General features: G+C 51.9%; 3 protein-coding genes across 7 annotated transcripts; 2 read left to right on the top strand and 1 right to left on the bottom strand.

Annotated features, from left to right (window-relative positions):
• Window positions 1-3069: 3069 nt before the first annotated feature.
• On the bottom strand, window positions 3070-19544 carry IL11RA (interleukin 11 receptor subunit alpha). Of its 3 annotated transcripts, none has more exons than XM_055301874.1 (13): window positions 19479-19544; window positions 16412-16511; window positions 16068-16128; window positions 15005-15174; window positions 14750-14864; window positions 14565-14597; window positions 14313-14479; window positions 13056-13219; window positions 12099-12240; window positions 11645-11764; window positions 11442-11538; window positions 11108-11190; window positions 3070-3350 (listed from the first exon to the last, which is right to left on the bottom strand). In XM_055301874.1, exons 2-13 carry the CDS (start codon window positions 16509-16511, stop codon window positions 3325-3327), a joined length of 1278 nt encoding a protein of 425 aa, XP_055157849.1. In that variant the 5' UTR covers window positions 19479-19544; the 3' UTR covers window positions 3070-3324. The 3 variants fall into 3 exon arrangements, with proteins under 3 accessions (XP_055157849.1, XP_055157851.1, XP_055157852.1); XM_055301876.1 differs by lacking the exon at window positions 19479-19544 and adding an exon at window positions 17715-17791; XM_055301877.1 differs by lacking the exon at window positions 3070-3350 and adding an exon at window positions 10177-10599.
• LOC129494793 (uncharacterized) lies at window positions 3370-6595 on the top strand. 3 transcript variants are annotated; one of them, XM_055301884.1, is made up of 4 exons: window positions 3370-5586; window positions 5957-6024; window positions 6251-6310; window positions 6432-6595. In XM_055301884.1, exons 2-4 carry the CDS (start codon window positions 5978-5980, stop codon window positions 6586-6588), a joined length of 264 nt encoding a protein of 87 aa, XP_055157859.1. In that variant the 5' UTR covers window positions 3370-5586; window positions 5957-5977; the 3' UTR covers window positions 6589-6595. The 3 variants fall into 3 exon arrangements, with proteins under 3 accessions (XP_055157859.1, XP_055157858.1, XP_055157860.1); XM_055301883.1 differs by lacking the exon at window positions 3370-5586 and adding an exon at window positions 5613-5661; XM_055301885.1 differs by lacking the exon at window positions 3370-5586 and adding an exon at window positions 5858-5879.
• On the top strand, window positions 9301-10093 carry CCL27 (C-C motif chemokine ligand 27). The gene is made up of 3 exons (XM_055301880.1): window positions 9301-9441; window positions 9590-9722; window positions 9916-10093. Exons 1-3 carry the CDS (start codon window positions 9372-9374, stop codon window positions 10070-10072), a joined length of 360 nt encoding a protein of 119 aa, XP_055157855.1. The 5' UTR covers window positions 9301-9371; the 3' UTR covers window positions 10073-10093.
• Window positions 19545-19741: the final 197 nt, after the last annotated feature.

The raw sequence follows: 19741 nt of genomic DNA on the forward strand, positions 1-19741 counted from the left end.
TTACATAGTACATCAGAGTTTGCTCCAAATACCAATGTTCTGCCATTTATAAGCTGAAAAAACTTGTCAAAATTAATTTTTCTGGGTCTTAGTTTCCTCATCTGTAAAATGGGAATAATACAGTAATTATTATTCAGAGCTCTTCCCATTGCAAATGACAAAAACCCAACTTAAAGTAGCTTAAGCAAAAAGTTAAAATTATCATATTACATAACTAGGTCCATTAAAAATAGATTTTAGGGGTGCCCGGGTAGCTCAATCAGTTAAGCATCTAACTCTCAATTTCAGCTCAGGTCATGATCTCAGGGTCTTGAGATCGAGCCCCACATCAGGCTCCACAGCTGGGCACGGAGCCTGCTTAGGATTCTCTCTTCCCCTTTCCCTCTGCCCATCCCCTCACTCATGCTCGCTCACGCTCTCTCTCTCTCAAAAAAAATTTTTTTAATAGATTTTAATCTACTTCTGTCCTAGGGATCCAAATTATGTTAATTCCATCTCTTAATTTCTAATTATTTTTAGGGGCTTCATTCCTCGTGTAGATAGGTACTCTTCCAGCAGCAGAAAATATGAACCCTGGAAGCCTCAAGTCTACATTTTTATAGTGAACAATCTAAAAACAAAGACCCTTTGGGGTGCCTGACTGGTTCAGTCGGTAGAGCATGTGACTCTTGATCTGGGGATTGTGAGTTTGAGCTCCATGTTGGGTGTAGAGATTACTTAAGAAAAAAAAATCTTTAAAAAAAATGTAAATAAATAAAAGAGGCCTCTTTTTCCTAATATCAAATCTCACAAAAAACTCAAACTAGGGGCAGCCCGGGTGGCTCAGCGGTTTAGCGTTACCTTCAGCCCAGGGTGTGATCCTGGAGACCCAGGGTCGAGTCCCACGTCAGGCTCCCTGCATGGAGCCTGCTGCTCTCTCTGCCTGGATCTCTGCCTCTCTCTCTCTCTTTCATGAATAAATAAATAAAATCTTAAAAAAAAAATCCAACTGTTTATAACATATACTTAATTCTTCAATATATCCCAGTGACCAGGAAATGGGGTACTCTGATCAGAGCACTGTGGCTGACAGACTCACCAAGACCACATGAGATGGGAGTTCCCTAAAGAAATCATAAAAAGGAGTATAGAAGTGTCTGCATGAACAAAAACATAGCCCACAGCACTCTACTTCAGGAATTGCCTTGAGACAATGAATTTAAAGAATTTAGCATGGTGCCTGGCACTCAAGTACCAACAATTATTATTAACATAACTAATAGATGGATGAATAGATGCATTAATAGATGATGACTGGATTAAAATGGTTGAACATATGCCTGAACAAATGGAAATGAAGATATGAAAAGACATGAAAGATGGAAGAAGGAAGAATAGACTGATAAAGAGACAAAGATGGGTAGACATGGATGGATGATAGAGAAGGCAGAAAAAATTGCACCCCTATTCTGGGCCAGGTTCCACTCAAACTATCCCTCTTGGATTCAGCTTGGGGCATAGAAAAATGGGTCAACAGGGGAAAGAGTCAGTGCTGGCTGGGTCAGGAGGGTGAAACCCTGGAGTCCTCAGATGTGATACAGGAATTGGATCTGCTTCCAAAAAACTTTCCCTTTAGCAATACTTGTCCAAGTGAAGATCAGTTCTCAGATGACAGATGCATAGACACTGTGATGGGTCTAGGGAGACTTGGTGAACCCAAGAAGGGAACTTCCCCAGTTTTATCTTGCTACTTGTCATTGTTCTAGGGAATCTGGGGAACCCAACTGGGTTTTTTTCCCCATTCCTCCCACCTGCTGGTATCTTTGAAGCACAAAGAAGAGTTGAGGTGAGGTGAAGCGTGTGAAAGGGAAGTATTTCTTACTCTGACCTCTAATCTGGAACCAAGCCTTGACCCCTAGCCTTGAGACTGGTTGTTCAAATGCCTCCAGGAGAGGACATTGTAAACATTCGCCTAAGGATGAAAGTGCCAATATCCCCCCCACACACCTTGCTTTGTCCAAATTGCTGATTTACTAAGATTCTCAGAGCTAAAGATAAAGAAGGGAAATGAGGTAAGGAAGCTACTGAGGAGTTACGGAAGAGATAGAAAATTCTTCTAGACAGAGACAGTAGGTAAAATGTTCAGTGGAAAGGTATTTTATCAGGACGCCTGGGTGGCTCAGCGGTTGAGCATCTGCCTTCAGCCCAGGGCATGATCCTAGAGTCCTGGGATGGTGTCCCATATTGGGCTCCCTGCATGGAGCCTGCTTCTGTCTCTGCCTCTCTCTGTGTGTCTCTCATGAATAAATAAAATCTTAAAAAAAAAAGAAAAGAAAAAAGAAAGGTATTCTATCAACTCATGTACTCCAATCCAGTTCAGACACTAACCACTTACCATTAGTGTCAGACTCCACATGTTTACAGGTATGGTCCCCAACATGTCCCCACTTATAGGGTCCCCAAGCCATGAACATTTCTGACCAACTGGCTACAAGCCCAGGGAGTTCCCATGATCCCTCAGCTTCAATAATTCATTAGAATGACTCATATGAGAGTCAGGAGTGCTATACTTATAATTAGTTGTTTATAAAGGATATCCATCAGGAACAGCCAAATGAAGAGACACACAAAGCAAAGTCTGGGAAGGTCTCAAATGCAGAGCTTCATGCTCTAATCCCATTGGGACACATTAGGCCCCACCCTCCTGGCACATCAATGTGTTCACCAACCAGGAAGTTCTACAAGCTCTGGCATCCAGAGTTTTTATTGAGATTTCATTATGTAGGCAGGATTGAATTGACTGAACTCAATATCCAGTGTCCATCCCGTTCCCAGAGGTTAGGCAGGCTCAAAGCCCCAACTTTCCAGTGACATGGTTCATCTTTCTTGTGACCATTCCCCAGATGATACAAAGCCACCTCATCTCTTAGCATAAACTCAGGTATGACAATCCAAGGGGCTCATGAATAACAAAGGCATTCCTATTATTCAGGAAATTCAAAGATTTTAAGTCTCCCTTTCAGAAATCAGAGGCAAAGACCAGTCAAATTCTTTATTACACAACAGAAGGGAAGAAATTTCTGGATACAAAAAATGAAAGCTTCAGGAGGCCATAAACGAGAGATAGCTACAACCTCACACAGGCTCACATACACTCATAGAACTATCATGGCCTCCCTCACCCTCACCCTCACTCTTCCGCTCACTCTGCCATCCAGTCTCACAGTCTCACACAAGCTCCACACAGGCAGGACTCCTGCAACCCACACTTGCTTCCAAAGATTCTACCCATTTGTCCATCTCTCTCTGTCTTCCATGGTCTCCTGCACAGCACCACTCCTCTTCTCAGCATACTGATTTCTTGGTCTCCCCTGGAAAGGGGAAGGAGCGAAATGGTAAGGTAAGGAGGGGCAGAGAAGGGGAGAATCTGTGAAGCAGATTGTGCATTCAGATCAACACTCAGGTCCAAGTGTGTCTGTGACCTGAGAGTGTACATGTGCCAAATGGGTGTGCCCCTGTGATTATGTGTTCCTGTGTACTGTCGGTATACCTGTGCATTGTGCATATTCCTGTGCAATTTATACACAGACTTGTGGGGTGTGAATGTGCCCACGTCCCATGTGTGTACCCGTGTGATATAGATGTGCCTGTGCCCCTGGCAGTCCTGTGTCAGTACCTGGATGAGTCCTGGGGCCTCTGACTGCCCTTCTCTTTAGAGGCTCTACCTTCTTTAGCCTAGGTTTCCAGAGGAAGAAGAGGATGGTGCACAAGGATGGAAAAGAGAGGAACACTAAAGCTATAGGCAGTGGGCACCAGGCATCCTGAGTTCTAGTCAGGGCCATGGTCTTCCCACCTAAAAGTCCCTCAAGCCCTAACCCTTACACTACCACCACCTCCCCCTCTCCAGCTCTGAGTGATGCCAATAACCAATATCCAATTCCCAGGAACATATTTGGTAACTTTTTGTTCCTATCTCCTTCTCAATGATGGCTGCAGGGTACTGTTGTCTTGGGGTAGGGGGTACTGAAGAGTAACCAGTCTCTTCCTCTCCCAATCACCTCCTCCATCACCTGGGGCCTCCACTCATCATCTTACTTCTGTTCTCCTTGCCAAGCTCCTCCCCACAAGGAAGCCCCTGAAACAGGTTCCCAGATGTGGTCCTCAGCCTCTGCCCCTCACACCAGGGCCTGCCAGGAAGCTGGGTTACAGGATGTTCCATTCCTTCTGATTCCAAGTTTACTATGCTGAGAGGACTGTGTTCTCTCTGACCTCTGACTCCAGGTTCACCACACTGAAGGGTCGCCAGCTCTGTGCACCCCCCCGACCAGCCCTGGGTGGACCGCATCATCCGGAGACTGCAGAAGAACTCTGCAAAGGCAAGCGCAGCCCTCCCCAGCCCTGCCTCCTCCCTCAGAGCCCCTGCCCAAGACCCCAACCCATGACCTTGACTCTCCTTCCTCCCCTAGAACAAGGGCCACAGCAGTTAGCCCATGACAGCCCCAGAAGGAGTGGTATGTCTGAGAGAAGGGATGTGAATCACTGCAGCCCTGAGGAACCAAAGATCAGAAGGGAAACCAGGCCTCCAGCAACTTTGCACCAGACCTGACGCAGTCACCTCAGGGCCTGGAATGTCAATGTGAGTGTGAGTGTGTGAGCAGGGATGAGTGTGCCAGAAGCGTAGCTTCTCCTCCACACTCAGACTACAATGCTTCCAATAAAGCCCTACTGGTACCCATGGATCTGTCTGCAATCTCATTTGTGGCCCATGCAGAAAGAGATGTAGAAGGAGAAAGGTGGGATGGGGGGAAAGAGTAGTTGTATCCGTTTTCCACACTTCAGCATGAGGGAACTTGCACTTCCCTTATTTCTGGTCACTCTCTCCCCTACAGTCCAGCCAGAAGGCTCTGTTCCTCCCTCCGCAGACTAACTGGGGCAGCTATTTCCAACCTCCTACACAGGGTTAATTGCGCTCTCTGGGCTCTATTGGAGCACCCTCTATTGCCTCCAACCAGTATGCTAATGTTTACTGTAATGATGTCTTCTCTACTGCTGTATACCCATTCCTAGCCTGTTACATTTGTTGAATGAATGAATGTAGGGACATAAGTCACAGGAAGATAAAGATAAATTTCAGCTCAGAGAGAAAGGGCTGTGACCCTCTGGCCATTAAGTGACTTGGCCAAGGCCACTCACACATCAAGTACTTCTGTAGTCTGCTCCATCTGGGCTGGGCCCTCTCTGGAGACCTATTCCTCCTCAGCCCAGGGTCATACAAATGGCAGGGCAGAGGGCAAAGAAAGAGGAGAGCGGACAGGGAAAACAGTACTGGATAACGTCCCAGAGCTCTTATCTTGCTGCCTGCGGCTGAGGTTTCCAGGAAGAGAGCTCCAAAATCTGACTCTATCTCTCACAAAGAGAGTCCTGAGCTCTGTCCGCATTCTAGTAATAAGGGCCGACTCCGCCCCTTTAGCGATAGATGGGCCCTGGCTCCACCTCCAACGTGACACTTTGACCCCGCCTCCTCTGCAGAAGCGCTCCGACTTCGCCCCTTCCGGGTAACAGGCAAGCCCCACCCCAGGCGCGCGACGGAGTCCCTATGACGTAACGGTAACGGTCTGTTTCCGGGGTGGAGCCAGGGAGGGCGGGAGTTTAGGCTGCGCCGACCCCTCAGCCCCCCTCCAGGTGATCCCAGCCCCCGAAATCCTCACCCAGGGCCCCAAATATCCCAGGTCCATGACCGCAGAGCCTTTCGACCTGCCCCCCCTAAATGCCCCAGGCCCCCGAGGTGACCGACCTCCTAATTCCTTAATGTCTGGTGCCTCCCAATTCTTCAATCCCACCCTGTCCCAATGTGGCATGAGGCTTCCCGGGGGCACCTGCCTCAGATTACCTGAGAACAGGTCAGACCGGTCCTGAGAATGACAGAGAAGGGGACCCGGGGTTGGGGAATCCTTGATCCAATCATGCCGCTCCGCAGGAGACGTTCGGAGCCCTGGACATGTCGGGATTGAGGAGATACGAGGTGGCGCTGGAGGCGGAGGAGGAGTGAGTGGAGGCGGGTTCTGCGGAGGAGGAACCTAGCCGCTCTGGGGTGGGGGGAGGGCGCAAGTTCTCCGCGGGCGGGAGGCGTGGGGCCCCTCGGGGGGCGGGGGCTGCGGAGGGAACCGCCTCTAAAGGGCGGGGCGGAGCTTTCCGAGAGGGGGGCGAGGCGGCGGAGCGGCGGAGTCTGTGGGTCAGCCCCGCCCCGCCCCGCCCGGCCTTCTCTCCGCAGGATCTACTGGGGTTGCTTCTACTTTTTCCCCTGGCTGCGCATGTGGCGGAGGGACAGGAGGTGAGGGGGCTGCGGCCCCGCGGGCCCGCCCGGAGCATACGAGGCTCAGCCTCTGGAGGGTGGATGGGGGGAACCCGGGAGTCCCATCCCTGCCTCATGCCGGTGTCGGATTGCCCCACAGCTCGGCGCATCCCCGGGAGCAGAAGCTGGAGCCTCTGCGAGGCCTGATGAGCTGTCTGTCAAGCGGCCTGGGCCCTGCCCCCCAGCGCTCGGGTCGCGGCCTCCCCCGCCGCACCCCCACCGCCACTGCCCAGCCAGCCGGTGCATTAAAGATTTAAACCGAAGCCACCGTGCTGCCCTCCTGACTCTGTCGCCGCTGCCACCATTCGGGCTGGGAGGCCCTCTACACGCCTGCTTTTCGTTACTGACAGGGCCTCCCTCCCTGATAGATGCCCTTCCTTATCCAGGCCCCCGTTATTACTAAGGATCCCTCATCAGTGTCAGGCCTCCCGTTATGGTCATTGACTGCCTTCTGCCACCTAACCCCTCTTATCCCCTCCAAACACACACACTTCGCTGTAAATAACCTATGTGCAAGGAACTAAATAGCCCTGTCCCACTCTTCCTCCCAGCCTTATCCCCACGTCGATGTGTTCCACCTTCCTCCTAGACGGGACTTTGCCAAGGGTCTGGAGAATCTTTTAATGAGAGTGAATATAAACTATTTTAAGCCCAGAGTTGTAGAAAGTAGGCTGTGAGAGGAGGGGAAGATTCCTAGACGCTGACTCTCTCAGCCTGCCACAGGAGACTGACTTGGGACTGCTGGAGATCTTTCCTAAATACTGCAACTTCTGACTCTCCCAGTCTTTCCCAGGTTTAAAGATACTTGGCATCAGCTTACCTAGCAGTTTTTGCTGTGTCTCTAGGAAAACCCAAAGGCCATGGCTCCCTGCCACCCCTTTCTGTCTTGTCACCTGGTTGACCTGAGACCCTCTAGCTCCTAAAGTGCTGAGGGTGAGGGCCTCCTAGTGGGCCTGCTTTCAGTTAGGGACTGGGTCCAGCACCAGAAAAGGCACCAGAAAATTAAGTTAAAGAGAAGGCCCTGTTTATGGGTGGGGGCAAAGCTAACTTTCAGCCTGGGGGCTGCCCCTGCCTCAGCAGATTGTGGCTGCGGTGAAGACTTGGAACTATTTTTGGAATAGCCAAAGGGGAGAAATGGGTGCATAACCCAGAAGAATTCATTCTTGCCTTCCCAGGTATCTGGACTGATTGGTCCAGGAATACCACAAAGTATGTAGCAGACAATCAGCTGATGGAGATCTGTGATAAGTAAGCTGCACCCAAGCTTTGGGGCACAAATCCAGACTGGAGGGTAGGAGAGAGACGCTAAGGCCTCCGGTATTAGCAATTCAAGATGAGTGACCTCTGGGTTGCAGCCACCTTCAAGGATGGATCCAGGCTCTTGAGCCATTTCCTTGTCTACACCTGTCAAAAGTGGAGTACCCTCTCCAGCCCTGGGCCTGCACCATACCAGGACACTGTCAGAATTCCTGAGTATCCCCAAGACAAACTCCAGGAAAAGGCCTTCAAGCCTCACCCTGGACAGGAAGGAAAGCTTGAGTGGGCTTCCCAGCATGTGTGGGGGACTAGTTCTAACTCTTGAAACTGATGGTCTCTCCTGATTGTTTCAGCAGCCCTGCAGCACAAAGATGCCCAGGATAGGTTTGTGTCCCCATCTCAAGAGAAGGCCTGCCCCTAGTGGATAGCTGCCCACAGAGCAGAAGGCTGCAGAAGGCACCCTGGCAACAACCAGATAAGGTCTAGATTTCTGGGTTATGACTCAGTTTATGTTTCAAACACAGAGGAAGACTTGAGGGTTGAAATCCCCAGACCAGGAGTGGGAAATTCTTCAAGGTGCCAGGGGCACAAAACTTAGCAGCTTGCCCCACCATAGGTAGTTCCCAGCTTTTTGGAAAGGACAGAGGAGGAGGAAGACTTTTGCTTTAGGGAGTAAGGGGAAGAAGAGAGTGAGGCCTGGGAATGGGATCAAAGAAGAGACAGGAAAGAGATAAAGAGGTTGGGGTTTTAGCAAGAGGATGGGATGCATAATGTATAAGGGTTGGGTTGGGGCTGAGGGGTGTGTTACTGGACCTGGGACCTGGGACCAGGGAGAGGAATTTGAATAGAACAAAAGAGAGGTAATTAAGCTCTTGAGTCTGATGTCTCAATAAGCCAGGATTGATTCTGGAAACTCCAGGCCCCTGCTGGCAAGAGGCTGGCATTTCTGGGACAGGACTAGACAGGAAGGTAAGATTTCTTGAGTCTGTTTGACAGCAGCAACCTGGCACCAAAGAACTTTATCTTCTCTCATCTTCCCACCTTACCCACTCCATCCTTCCTCCCTGTCTCATCTCCTTGGGGAAAGCAGCCCACTCCTCAACGTCCTGAAGTTACCCTAGTAGTAGGACCCAGCTTCTCACTCTGGATGTGACTGCCCCAGCCAAGACTCGTCCTCAGCCAAAAGGGCTTGCTTTAGGGACCCCCTTCCCATCAATTTCTCCTGATAAGACAGGCAGGCTAGGGCAGGAAGTAGAGGGGGGAAGATGAAGGCAAGTTGGTGCCGGCCTGCCCTCTATTCCCACCCCACCCACAATTCCTCTATCAGAATTTGTGTGTGCTCATATAGCTGTGTGATTGAATGCTTATGAAGACACAACTGTGGGAGTGGGACTTTGAGTACAACTGGGGCTCTGTGATTCTGTCTTTGGTTATCTAACCATGTAAGGTTGACTGAGTGAGGTGTGATTCAGTGTGACTGTGGGTATGTGAGTGTGAATATCCATCATTGGATGCCACTGTGGATACCTAGGTACCCTTACTTGGTCACTGTACCATCAGTCTTCACATCATGCACTACCCCTCTCTCCAGCTTCTCTGTCTAGAAGCCATGGGAAATGGCAGCCCTAGAGAGGAAGGGGTCTGTGGCAATTAGGGCCCAGGAATGTCACAGGATGAGCAATACATCTTCACCTGCCTCTGACTCATCTGGTGCCTCAGGTAAAAGGCATCTAAATAAAAGGTAGGAGAGGAGGAGGAGAGAGAAGTATCCAGGCTGAGAAGCATGAAGGGGCCATCATCTACTAGCAGCCTCCTGCTGCTACTGTTGCTACTAAGCCCAGACCCTGGAGCAGGTGAGTGCTTAGGGGGTCTAGAAGGCCAGGGATTTGCCCTGGATTTGAATGGGATGGAGGGAAAGGGACCCGGGAAGTCCTTCCTCCAGCTGATTGCAGGGTTTTGGGTCAGGAGCCCTCTAAAACACATGGCCCCATTGTCCCCTAGCACTGCCACTGCCACCCAGCATTACCTGCTGTACTCAGCTCTACCGCCAGCCACTCTCGAACAAGCTACTGAGGAGGGTCATCCGGGTAGAACTGCAGGAAGCCAATGGGGACTGTCACCTCCAGGCCTTCGTGTGAGCTCTGCCCCAGCCCCTCATACTGACCCCTGACTCTGACCTCAGTCCCAAGCCCTGATGCTGATCCCAACCCCAACCCCAGTTGCTAATTCTGATGCTGACTCGGGTTTTCATCTAGCCTTTGCCCTAACCTTTGGACCCCTAACCTCATCCCCAAGCTATGACTGGCTTTGGACCTTTCCTTCCCCAGGCTTCACCTGTCTCGACGCAGTGTCTGCATCCACCCTCAGAATCGCAGCCTGGCTCGGTGGTTTGAGCGCCAAGGGAGGAGGCTCCAGGGGACTCTGCCTAATCTGAATTTGGGGCTGACAGGGAAAATGGACCAGGGCCCCCACCAGCCAAAATAATAAAGCAGCATTGGACAACAATTTCTTACTGTGGTTTCCAACTTCTGTGCATTCTCCTGTGAGCCCTGACTCTGAAACTGGGAGACATGTCAATAAACAGAAGAACCTCTTCATTCTCTTTATTCACATCTTCACAAACCCCTCCAGGGGCAAAGCCAAGCGCCAAGGAGCCACAGATACTCCCCAGGCACCTACATGCATACATTTGGAGAACACATGTTCCTATTTCACATACACATGGGCACACATGGACACAAACATACATATCTACACACATTCCTCAGGTGGACCTCCAACTCTGAGATGAAATGAGAAGTCCAGGCACCTTTCAGCTGGCAAGTTTCGAACAATCTGATAGAAATAGGCTCCAAACAGAACCTCCAGCTGAGACCACTCCCGCCCCCCTGCCTCCATGGGGATCTACTATTCTGCCTGGGTTCTATCTGTCTGTCCATCCACACCAGCAAGACAGAGTTATAGGTGGAATCAGCTGAAGCCCTCCTGGGTCATCTACAGGTTTGGGGCTCCTAGAAGAAGCAGGAGGCAAATCAAGGGGGATAATAGGACTAGATCTTAGCCCAGACACCCTGAGAATGAGGGAGGGGACCAAGCTCTGAGCCCAACACTCCAAGAATGAATAGGGGAGCCCAGCTCTAATTGACCCCAACACCCTGAAGATGAAGAAGTGTTCCTAGTTCTAGGCCCAGGTACATCAAGAATGAGGGAGGAGACCCAGGTCTGATCTAAGATACCCCAAGAATCAGGATAGATATCCAGCTCTGAGCTTAACACCCTGAAAATGAGGGGGGCCCATCTAGGAACCCCAATACCATGTGAGAGAAGGAAGAGACCCCACTCTGAGCCCAAGGACTCAAGAATGAAAGGTCCATACCTGAGCTCAGACATAAGAATGAAGTGACCCAACTCTGATTCCCCAATATCCTTATAATGACTAAAGCATCTGGCTCTTAATCCAGACACTCGAAATGAGGGCACACATCTCTTGAGTCCAAACCTCCTAGATATCCTACTTACCTGGAAGCTTGTCCACTGGAATCACTGGAGCCAAGAACCCAGGTTTTTGGGGTCCGGCCTTCCCATCTGGTCTCAGTCTCAGCCTGGAGCACAAAAAAGCAGCTGTCTCCCTGACAATGCAGGGCATCTCTGTCTCCTCCAAAACAGTATATTAGTAAAGTGTTGGGAGAGAAAGCAGTGAAAATAATGGGAGTTGGAGGGGGGGGTGGGGGGGATCTTTCCAGAATCAGAAAGTTCCACTGGGAAATCATGAAGGGTGGGAATAGGTGTGGTCTGTGGGTATCAGAACATCTGTGTGAGATCAGAATTTGAGGGACCAATGGCAGTTACTTACCAGAGCCCCAGTGCCAGGGCCCCAGCTGCCAGTCCCAGGAAAGAGAAGATTCCCAAAGATGCCAGCACTGCTATCTGCTCCAAGGGATCTCTCTGGTCTGAGGAGGGTCACATGCTACTGTCAGTGTAAGGCTGCCTGACTAAACCCTTTCTCTCTGGGGCTTTCCTGTCCTATACTACCTTTGTTTACCTGTCCAAGCTTACCAAGTGGCTGTGGGTCTGGCAAGAGTGAGGGCCTGGGGGGAGTGGGGCTGTCTGCCTGAGGCTCCTCCTCCAGCTGCTTCTGTGGCTGTCCCCCAGCTGGTATCTCCTTCGGTAGGGACCCTGAAGGGAGGCAAAACCTGAGGAAAATTGTCCACACAGGTTGAGAGAGGAAGACAGGGCCTGCTAGGTGAGGCCAGGGCCTGGATTGAACATGGATGCCCAGGAGGTGGAAGCTGAAAGGGTAGAGCCAGCTTCTGGGGACTTAACAGAGGTAGAGATTGAGGGGAAGGGCTTAACCTGGGGTGTGGCTGCAGGCAACCAAGGCTAAAGACCAAGACCTCAATTGCCACGCCTGTGTGGCAGAACATGTACATGCAGCCTATTCGCACACCCGTCCAGCCAATGGATGCTGTGGGATGGGCCCTCTGCCCATGCCCTGGGCTCAGTCTCTCACCGGTACTTGGAGTCCCCCAGGCCTCGGGACTCCAGGCGCTCCAAGTGCCAGCATCCAGAAAGTCCCGGGCACTGACCCGTACAGCATGGGGCAGTCCAGCCACGGCGTCTGTGATCACCTCCTCCAATCCAGCCGGCTCTACCTGGGAATGAAGATGGTACCTTGGCCCATTATCCAGGTTGTAAAGGCTAAGCCTATCTGCCCCCAACTTCAGTCAGCAAAGAGTACCCATTCCTCCCAGTTCTATCCCTGTCAGACTGGTGGGGCCATCTGGGCCTCACGTGGGGTGGCTGGTGGTGTCAGATCTACACCTAGTTTTTGGAAGACAAAAGTGCACAGTAGTTATATAGACAGGATGTGTCATCAGGCTGCCTGGGTTCAAATCTTTGCTGTACCACTTACTGAGTGACCTTGGGCCGCTCTGTACCTTGGTTTCTTCATTTGTAAAATAGAGGTGAATATACCTGAATAAGATAATGCACGTAAAATGTGTAGTATGGTGCCTGGTGGGCAGACAATGCTCAAAAAATATTGATCATTATCTGAGGCAGCTGCTCCCCAGACTCGATATTAGCCAGTTAGCCAGTCTTTAACAACTTTAGAGAGAGTAATTTACTGCTGTTCTTATCTGGGTATATGAATGTTTGTCTGAGGCTGTGCCCCTGGGTGCCAGGCACTCCTTTCCCTAGAAATGTTATTTGTAAAAAGCCACTCCTATCTTCCCACAGATGGATTTACATCAGTAACAGCCCCAGAGGGCAGAGACTAGGCCTCTTGGGCCCTGCTGCAACCCCAGCACCCCTCACAAAAGCTCACCCATGGAGGCCACTCTACTAGGGGAGGTGACAGGGCTCTGGTGAACTGCCAGTGTACCAGAAAGCCATGCAGAATAACCAGGAACATAAAACCAGAGGCAGAACAAAGAGCCCCCAGATTGGGACACATTCCAGGCCTCACCGTGGACCAGGCTGGATGCTGAGCTGGACGGTACTGCAGTCGGAACCTGAGAAGAAAGTGGGGCTGGCGGGGCCAGGAGGCAGGGTACGTCCAGCTGGCACGCAGTCGGCGGGGGTAGCCAGGTACCGAGTCTACCCGAAGCCCCTGGGGTGGGTCAGGGCGCACTGAGGGTGGTAGAGACACAAAGTCAGAACAGTCAACAGGTAACCATCCCTTCCTCACCACCTCCCAAGGGAAGGTGGGTGTAAGCCTAAAGGTGCTTGAGGGAGGCACTTCCTTTTTTTTTTTTTTTTTAAGGAGGTACTTCCAAGGGGTTTGGGGAAATCTTAAGCTTAATCATCCATTGGGCTCAGTACTTGTCTGTCATCCCCATTATAAAATGAGTTGGGATGCCTCTGGGTGGCTCAGTTGGTTGGGCTTGGGTCATGATCTCAAGGTCATGGGATTGGGCCCACATCAGGCTCCAGGCTCTGCGTAGAGAAGGAGTCTGCTTGTCCCTCTCCCTCTGCTCCTATTATTTGTTTGTTTGTTTGTTTGTTTGTTTGCTTAATCTTTTGTAAAAAATGAGCTAAGATCTGGAGATCGGTTTTTGAACTATTTGTTTAGTGAATTAGAATGATTCTACTTTCCAATCAAGGAAGAAAATTAATGAGTCTAAATTTTAGCTAGAGCTTTAGTTCCCCCCTCTTACATATAGACCAAAAGGAAAGAGAGGTAACGCCTGGGAGGCTCAGTAGTTGAGTGTCTACTTCGCCTTCGGCTCAGGTCCTGATCCCGGGATCCTGGGATCAAGTCCCACATCAGGCTCCCTGAATGGAGCCTTCTTCTCCCTCTACCTATGTCTCTGCCTCTCTCTGTGTGTCTCTCATGAATAAATAAAATCTTAAAAAAAAAAAAAAAAAGGAAAGAGGAGCCAGCAAGGGCTTACACTGGGTAGGGAGGACATGAGATACGGCTGCCGTCAGCACAGAGCCTAGAAGCTGAGAGGCAGCTCTGGGGCCAGGTACCTGGAAGGATTTGTGGCCTAGGAAACCAGAGGGGTTGTGGCAGCAGCCTCTAGAGGCTGAGGTAACTGTGCCTCCTGGGCTCCAATCTCTTTGGTTTCTTAGTCTCCACGGAAACTGTGTCCTAAAATGGGGTCTGTGTCAAGAGGGAGCTCTAGCAGGGGGAGGTTCTGTATCAGGCTATTTGTACTCTGGAGTCCGTTTGGGGTCTCTGAAGTGAGGATCTGAGGGATCAGTAGGAACAGGTACTCACAGATGCTCTGCAAGCTCACATCCAGCAGGCGTGTGCTGGTCCCCAGGGGGTTCACCTCAGTCACATTTATTCGGTACTGGCTCCAGAACTCTGCCCCATGAACTACACAGCGGGCAGCCCCTGGGGGATCCTGTGGGCATGGCCAGGGCCCTGTGGACGGACTCATCCTAGGAGACAGGATGTGGTCTTGAGCTTTGGCAATGCTTATTGTGGGATCCAACTGGAGCCCCCAGCCTCTCCCTTATATCCTACCTCTGGCCATCAGCTCCCGGTACTGTCTTCTTCCTGGCAGGGAGGGGGCCATCGGAGGTCAGGAAGGAAATGAGAATCCTCCCCCTCTCTAAGGCCTTCCTCAGGATCTCCCTCAATGCCTCCCATACCCATGTTGTGCCTGTACACCCAAATGTAGAGGCACACATACCCGATCATGCACACACCTGTAGGAGGTGAGGTAGCGGGTGGGTAAACCGCTGACCTGACTGGGACTCCAAGTGCAGGAGAAGTTCTCATAGTCAGCTGCTTGGCAGGAGACAACAGGGCGGGCTGGGGGGTCTAGAGGTAGAAGGTGCAACTGGAGTCTGAGAAGTCCCCAGGTCCTTCCCATCCTAGAAGGCTTACTCAGGGCCTAGTTTCCCTCAGGTGTGCTTTGCCTTGTCTCATCACTGCCACCCAACACTCCCTCCCCAACTCACAGCCCAGCTGTAGGGTCACAATGCCCCCGAGTGCACCATCCAGGGTCCGGCAGATGTAGGTGCCTTCGTCAGTGCTGTCTGCCTGGGCCAAGACCAGTTCATGCCCTAGCCCAGAGTCAGGTCCCTGGAGCAGCCTTGTCTCCCCATCCCGAAACCAGGACACCGGAGCCCTGGGGGTGAGATGAGGTGATGATAGAGGGAAGATTTAAAGCGTAAGCTATGCCACAGCTCTCCATTGGCTTCTCACTGTGCTTGCAATAAAACCCAGAGTCCTTTAAGTCCAGGAGCTGACAAAGCCCCTGGTGACCTAGCCCTTGCCTTCCTTTCCTTCTTCAGCTCCTCCCTCTCCTCCCCACTACACTCCGGTCACATTGATCTTGTTGCTATTCAAGAGTATTGAACTCAGGACGCCTGGGTGGCTCAGTGGTTGAGCATCTGCCTTTGGCTCAGGTCATGATCCTGGGGTCCTGGGATCGAGTCCCACATTGGGCTCTCCACAGGGAGCTTGCTCTCCCTCTGCCTGTGTCTCTGCCTCTCTCTCATTCACACCTCACGGCATTTGCACTAGCTGTTCCCTCTGTCAGGAATGCCTGTACCTCGACCTGTGCGTGTCTGCCTCTTTCCTGACCTTCAGAAATTAGCTCCACTGTCACCTCCTCAGAGAAGCCTTCCCTGATTACCAATAAAAAGTAACCAATCAGTTATCATTTTCCATATCACTTTTCTTTGATTTTCTGCCCTGCAGTTACCACTACCCGGCAAGATTTGTATTTGCTTATTATCTGTCTGTCCTACTAGAATGTAACCTCTGCCAGGACAGGCATCTTGCCAGGCTTGTGCACTGCTGGATCCCAGAGCCTAGAATAGACCAGGGACTCAGCAGGTGCTCAATACATGTTGGTTAAAATTTTCTGTTGAATAAGGATGGTTTGAAAGTTAGGATAGCTGGAGAGGTGAGGATTATAGACACAGGGGCAAGGATGGGAGGAGCATGAGGACTGGACAGAGTCAAGAAAGGGTCATGAGTGTCAGCCCAATGCCAATGGGCAGGTGGGGCACTTACCCAGCAGTCACTCCAGGGCAACACAGTGTCATGGACCTGCCAGGCTGCCCATACTGGACACCTGTGGAGGAAAGGAGATGCTCTTCCTTTCCCTCTCTCCCATCCAAGCCCCCAATTAGCAAGCATGACAGGATAAGGGTCAGACTCTTAAGCCCTGGATGGGGTCATTGGGTCAAAGCATCATGTTATAATCTGGAAACAGAGGTTAGAAGACAGGGTAGAGAGGGGATGTTGTCAGGTTGGATGTTAGGGGTTGGGGGCCACAGATTAGGCATGGAAAGGGTCACAGTGAGGATGGCAAGTCAAAAGTCAGAGTTAGCATCATATAGCAGGATTCTTCTCACCTGGGGGGCCCCAGGCCTGGGGACAGGGGGAGACGGCGGACACCAGGGCTACAGCCACGGCCAGCAGGACCCAGCTCAGCCCTGAGCAGCTGCTGCTCATCTGTGGGGAGAAAGGTAAGATCAGCAATCCCCCATTCCCAGATGGGAGGCTAAAGCCTGCCTCCTCCTCTTCTAAACTGGGACTTTCTAGGAAGAAAACTTAGGTACCACATGGGGTAAGGATATCCGAAAACATCAGGGGATCTGATCTAAGGTCCCCTTTAACACCATACACCCAGTGCTGCGTGTGCATACATGCAAACACACACACATGCGCACTCACACCCTCCATCTCTGGGCCTAGGGCCCAGAACAAAAGCCGGAGGCGACAGGCTGTGCCAGCAGTCCCCCCCACCACACACACACCACCCTTGGCGCCCACCCCTGGCACCAAGTGTTGGCACCAGCTCAGTCACTCCCATTAACTCCTCCAACCCAGCTGTTGGGCATTCCAGTGCCTACCCCCACCTGGCCCTGCACTAGTCATTGCCTCTGATTACCTGAGACAGCCTTCACCAACCTTGGGTGGGGGCCTGTCACCGTGGGTCTGAGCCCTTGCTATATTCCTACCAGGAGGCTTAGCCCTCCTCTGGCTGCCAGGTCTCTTCTCTCCTGGGCCTGGCTCCTTGGGCCACTCATCTGGGCCTGACTCTGGAATCTTGTTGGTCTCAAGCCTGTGAGGCTGGATGGGGCTAGGGTGCAGGCTGAGGCTGCAGAGTTAAGCAGATCCAGATGCCTTGGCTGCTGCCAGAGGCTGGGAGTGGGCAAGCAGCCAGGAGATGGAGACAGGGTGTCGGGAAGGGGAGAAAAGGCTGAAGGATCTAGAAGCCTGCAGGGAAGGGAACCTGGGGTGGAGGCCACAGGACCAAGAGATGCTCCAAGGTCAAGATTGGGAGGTGGTAGGGGTTCAGTGAGGGAAGGGCTGGGCTAGGACAGAACTAGAAAGGCAAAGGAGGTAACCAAGTCTTTTGTATGGTAACCACTGCTTATGCGGATGCTAGGAGAGAGGGATTCTGGATGGGAGAAGAGCAAAATGAGAAAGGCAGTGAGGAAGTGGCCATGGGGACAGGAAAAGTAGCAGATAGGGAAAGAGCCAGGCAGGCAAGGGCTCCAGAAGAGGAACAGCATAGACCCCTCCCAAGTAGAGCAGAACAAGGGCGTCCATGTGTCTGTGTATCTGTCTGAATGTGTCTAATGGCTTCCCACCCCCTCCCCCTGCCACCCCGTACCCCAGCAACATTTACCCTGTTGAGCCCCACCCTACCTCTGTGATCCCAGTGGCTGAATGTCCATGGCCTCCAGGACTTCCTCCCACCAGCTACAGCACCCCGTCTCAGCTCCACTCAGTTCTGGGACCCCAGAATCATCCCCTCCTTTCCCTTCCCTCCTCCGCCCCTCTGGGCCCTAGAGCTCAGCCGCCCTGAGCTAGGCCCCCACCTCCCTCTTTCATCCTCCCTCCTCCCCTTTCGCCCCCCTCCCACCCGAGGCCCTGGGAAGGGAAGAGGCCTCCCCCAAAGTCTGGAAAGGAAGCCACAGGCACAGCCACGGCCAGCAAGAGGGAAAGGAGGGCTGCTTATGTCCCCGTCAGGGAGCGATTCCCTATATTTTCACCCAGCCACATTCATGCATGGACTCACTAGGCACAGTCAACAAAAACACTCCCTTGAACACACGTGGACATAACCAAATGAAAAATCAGACGCAGACTCACGCCTCCACTCTTTTCACTCCCCAGCAAATATTTCCTTAGGGCATAGCTAGCTGTTTTTTGAGGAAAAGGGAGGCCCATGTTGGGGGGTATAAAGAAAATCCGGAGTCCAGTCCCTCTGCCCCTGACGTTCCAGCCATTTCTTACCTCCCCCCTCCACTCTTTGGGCCCCAGCACCAGGAAATGCCTTTGGTCCCTTGGTGCCAGATACACAAGACCCACACTTATCCTCAGATACACACTCTCAGATATAGCCACTCAGTCACATGGATACACTCAGACATCCTCACTCAGACTCATACCCTCATACAGACAGAAACACATATACTTAGCACTCTGCCCCGGGGATGGGGTCACAGCACTCCCTAAAAGCAAATCCTCATAATGGCTTAAGTCCCATCTTCCAAGGAGCTCTTAGCACAGCAGACCCCACATTTCATCATTGCTCCAGGCCCCCATGAAGCCAAAGAGACAGAGGTGAACAGGGAAGCTAGGAATAGGGGTGCAGAGAGAGACAGAGATGCCAAGGATGTGAGAGGCAGATACACAGAGATACCTGGGGAGATAAAACTATGAGGAGATGCATATGAGTGACAGCTCTAGGAAGATAGTAGTAGGGGGAGCAAAATAAAAGGAAACTGAGATAGGGAAACAAACTATGGAGCAGTAGACTAAAGACAGGGATCCTAGAGCACAGAAAGGAAGGGCAGACACGTGTGTTGGGATGGGTCTATTTTTGCTGGACATTGGGTAGAAAGGTCAGTCCCACTGACCACTGAAGTTGGTCCCCAAGATACAACACAGCTCCACTCACACACTCTAACACAGGACCCAGGACCCACACATAAAACAAGTCTCACTCAGGCTCTGTGAAGTCACACAACCACACACACACACACACACACACACACACAGACCCAGCCACCCACTCTCACACAGACACAGTCTTAAACCCCAAAAAGACCTTCCCAAAACACATGCCCCATGTGGTCACAGGCCTTCTCACACACAAACACACAACTCAGTCTCTCACCCAAAACTGCACACTGACACAAACACAGAACCACCACACTTGCACAGCCACATGCAGCCTCGACCACATGCACACTGAACACACGCAGCCAGATTAGTTGACAGCTGCACCCAGTGACACTCAGTTACAGGTCCACACACTGACAGCGTCACACACAGCCTCACAGTCCCACGCACACACTGACAGTCCATCAGTCAGTCTAGGCCCTTCAGAGCGTACACTAGCCAGCCCCGCCCTCTCCTGGCAAGGCTCCCTCTCTCACTCCCGCCGGCCCCACCAGGCCTCACCTTCTGCGGCCTCCGCCGCCAGCGCCCTCCGCCCTCGCCCTCTGCCCCGGCCTCTACTCCCTCCCGCCCCGGGGCCCCCAGCAGCGGGGGCGGCTCCGCCCAGGCACCAATGGAGGGACGGGGGTGAAAAGGGAGGGGGTCTGGGCCTATTGGTGCCTCCAACTGCCAATCACCTCCACCCCACCTCTGCCGGACACTTCCTGTCCCGTCCCGGACTGAGGAGCCCGCAGGGGGACAGAGTCTGGAGATGGATTCCTGGGTCC

This window comes from Nyctereutes procyonoides, unplaced genomic scaffold (genome assembly GCF_905146905.1).
Source record: "Nyctereutes procyonoides isolate TBG_1078 unplaced genomic scaffold, NYPRO_anot_genome, whole genome shotgun sequence".
Lineage (NCBI taxonomy): Eukaryota > Metazoa > Chordata > Mammalia > Carnivora > Canidae > Nyctereutes > Nyctereutes procyonoides.

Excerpts from the sequence above, each read along its gene's own strand:
- IL11RA (XM_055301874.1), bottom strand. The coding sequence starts at position 16,511 with ATGAGCAGCAGCTGCTCAGGGCTGAGCTGGGTCCTGCTGGCCGTGGCT. Across the intron at positions 14,598-14,749 it reads CGCTACCTCACCTCCTACAG|GAAGAAGACAGTACCGGGAG; the intron begins GTGTGTGCATGA and ends CCTCCCTGCCAG. Across the intron at positions 11,539-11,644 it reads GCCAGACCCACAGCCACTTG|ACCAGAGAGATCCCTTGGAG; the intron begins GTAAGCTTGGAC and ends GACCCTCCTCAG.
- CCL27 (XM_055301880.1), top strand. The coding sequence starts at position 9,372 with ATGAAGGGGCCATCATCTACTAGCAGCCTCCTGCTGCTACTGTTGCTA. Across the intron at positions 9,442-9,589 it reads AAGCCCAGACCCTGGAGCAG|CACTGCCACTGCCACCCAGC; the intron begins GTGAGTGCTTAG and ends ATTGTCCCCTAG. Across the intron at positions 9,723-9,915 it reads TGTCACCTCCAGGCCTTCGT|GCTTCACCTGTCTCGACGCA; the intron begins GTGAGCTCTGCC and ends TTCCTTCCCCAG.
- LOC129494793 (XM_055301884.1), top strand. The coding sequence starts at position 5,978 with ATGTCGGGATTGAGGAGATACGAGGTGGCGCTGGAGGCGGAGGAGGA. Across the intron at positions 6,025-6,250 it reads GCGCTGGAGGCGGAGGAGGA|GATCTACTGGGGTTGCTTCT; the intron begins GTGAGTGGAGGC and ends TTCTCTCCGCAG. Across the intron at positions 6,311-6,431 it reads ATGTGGCGGAGGGACAGGAG|CTCGGCGCATCCCCGGGAGC; the intron begins GTGAGGGGGCTG and ends ATTGCCCCACAG.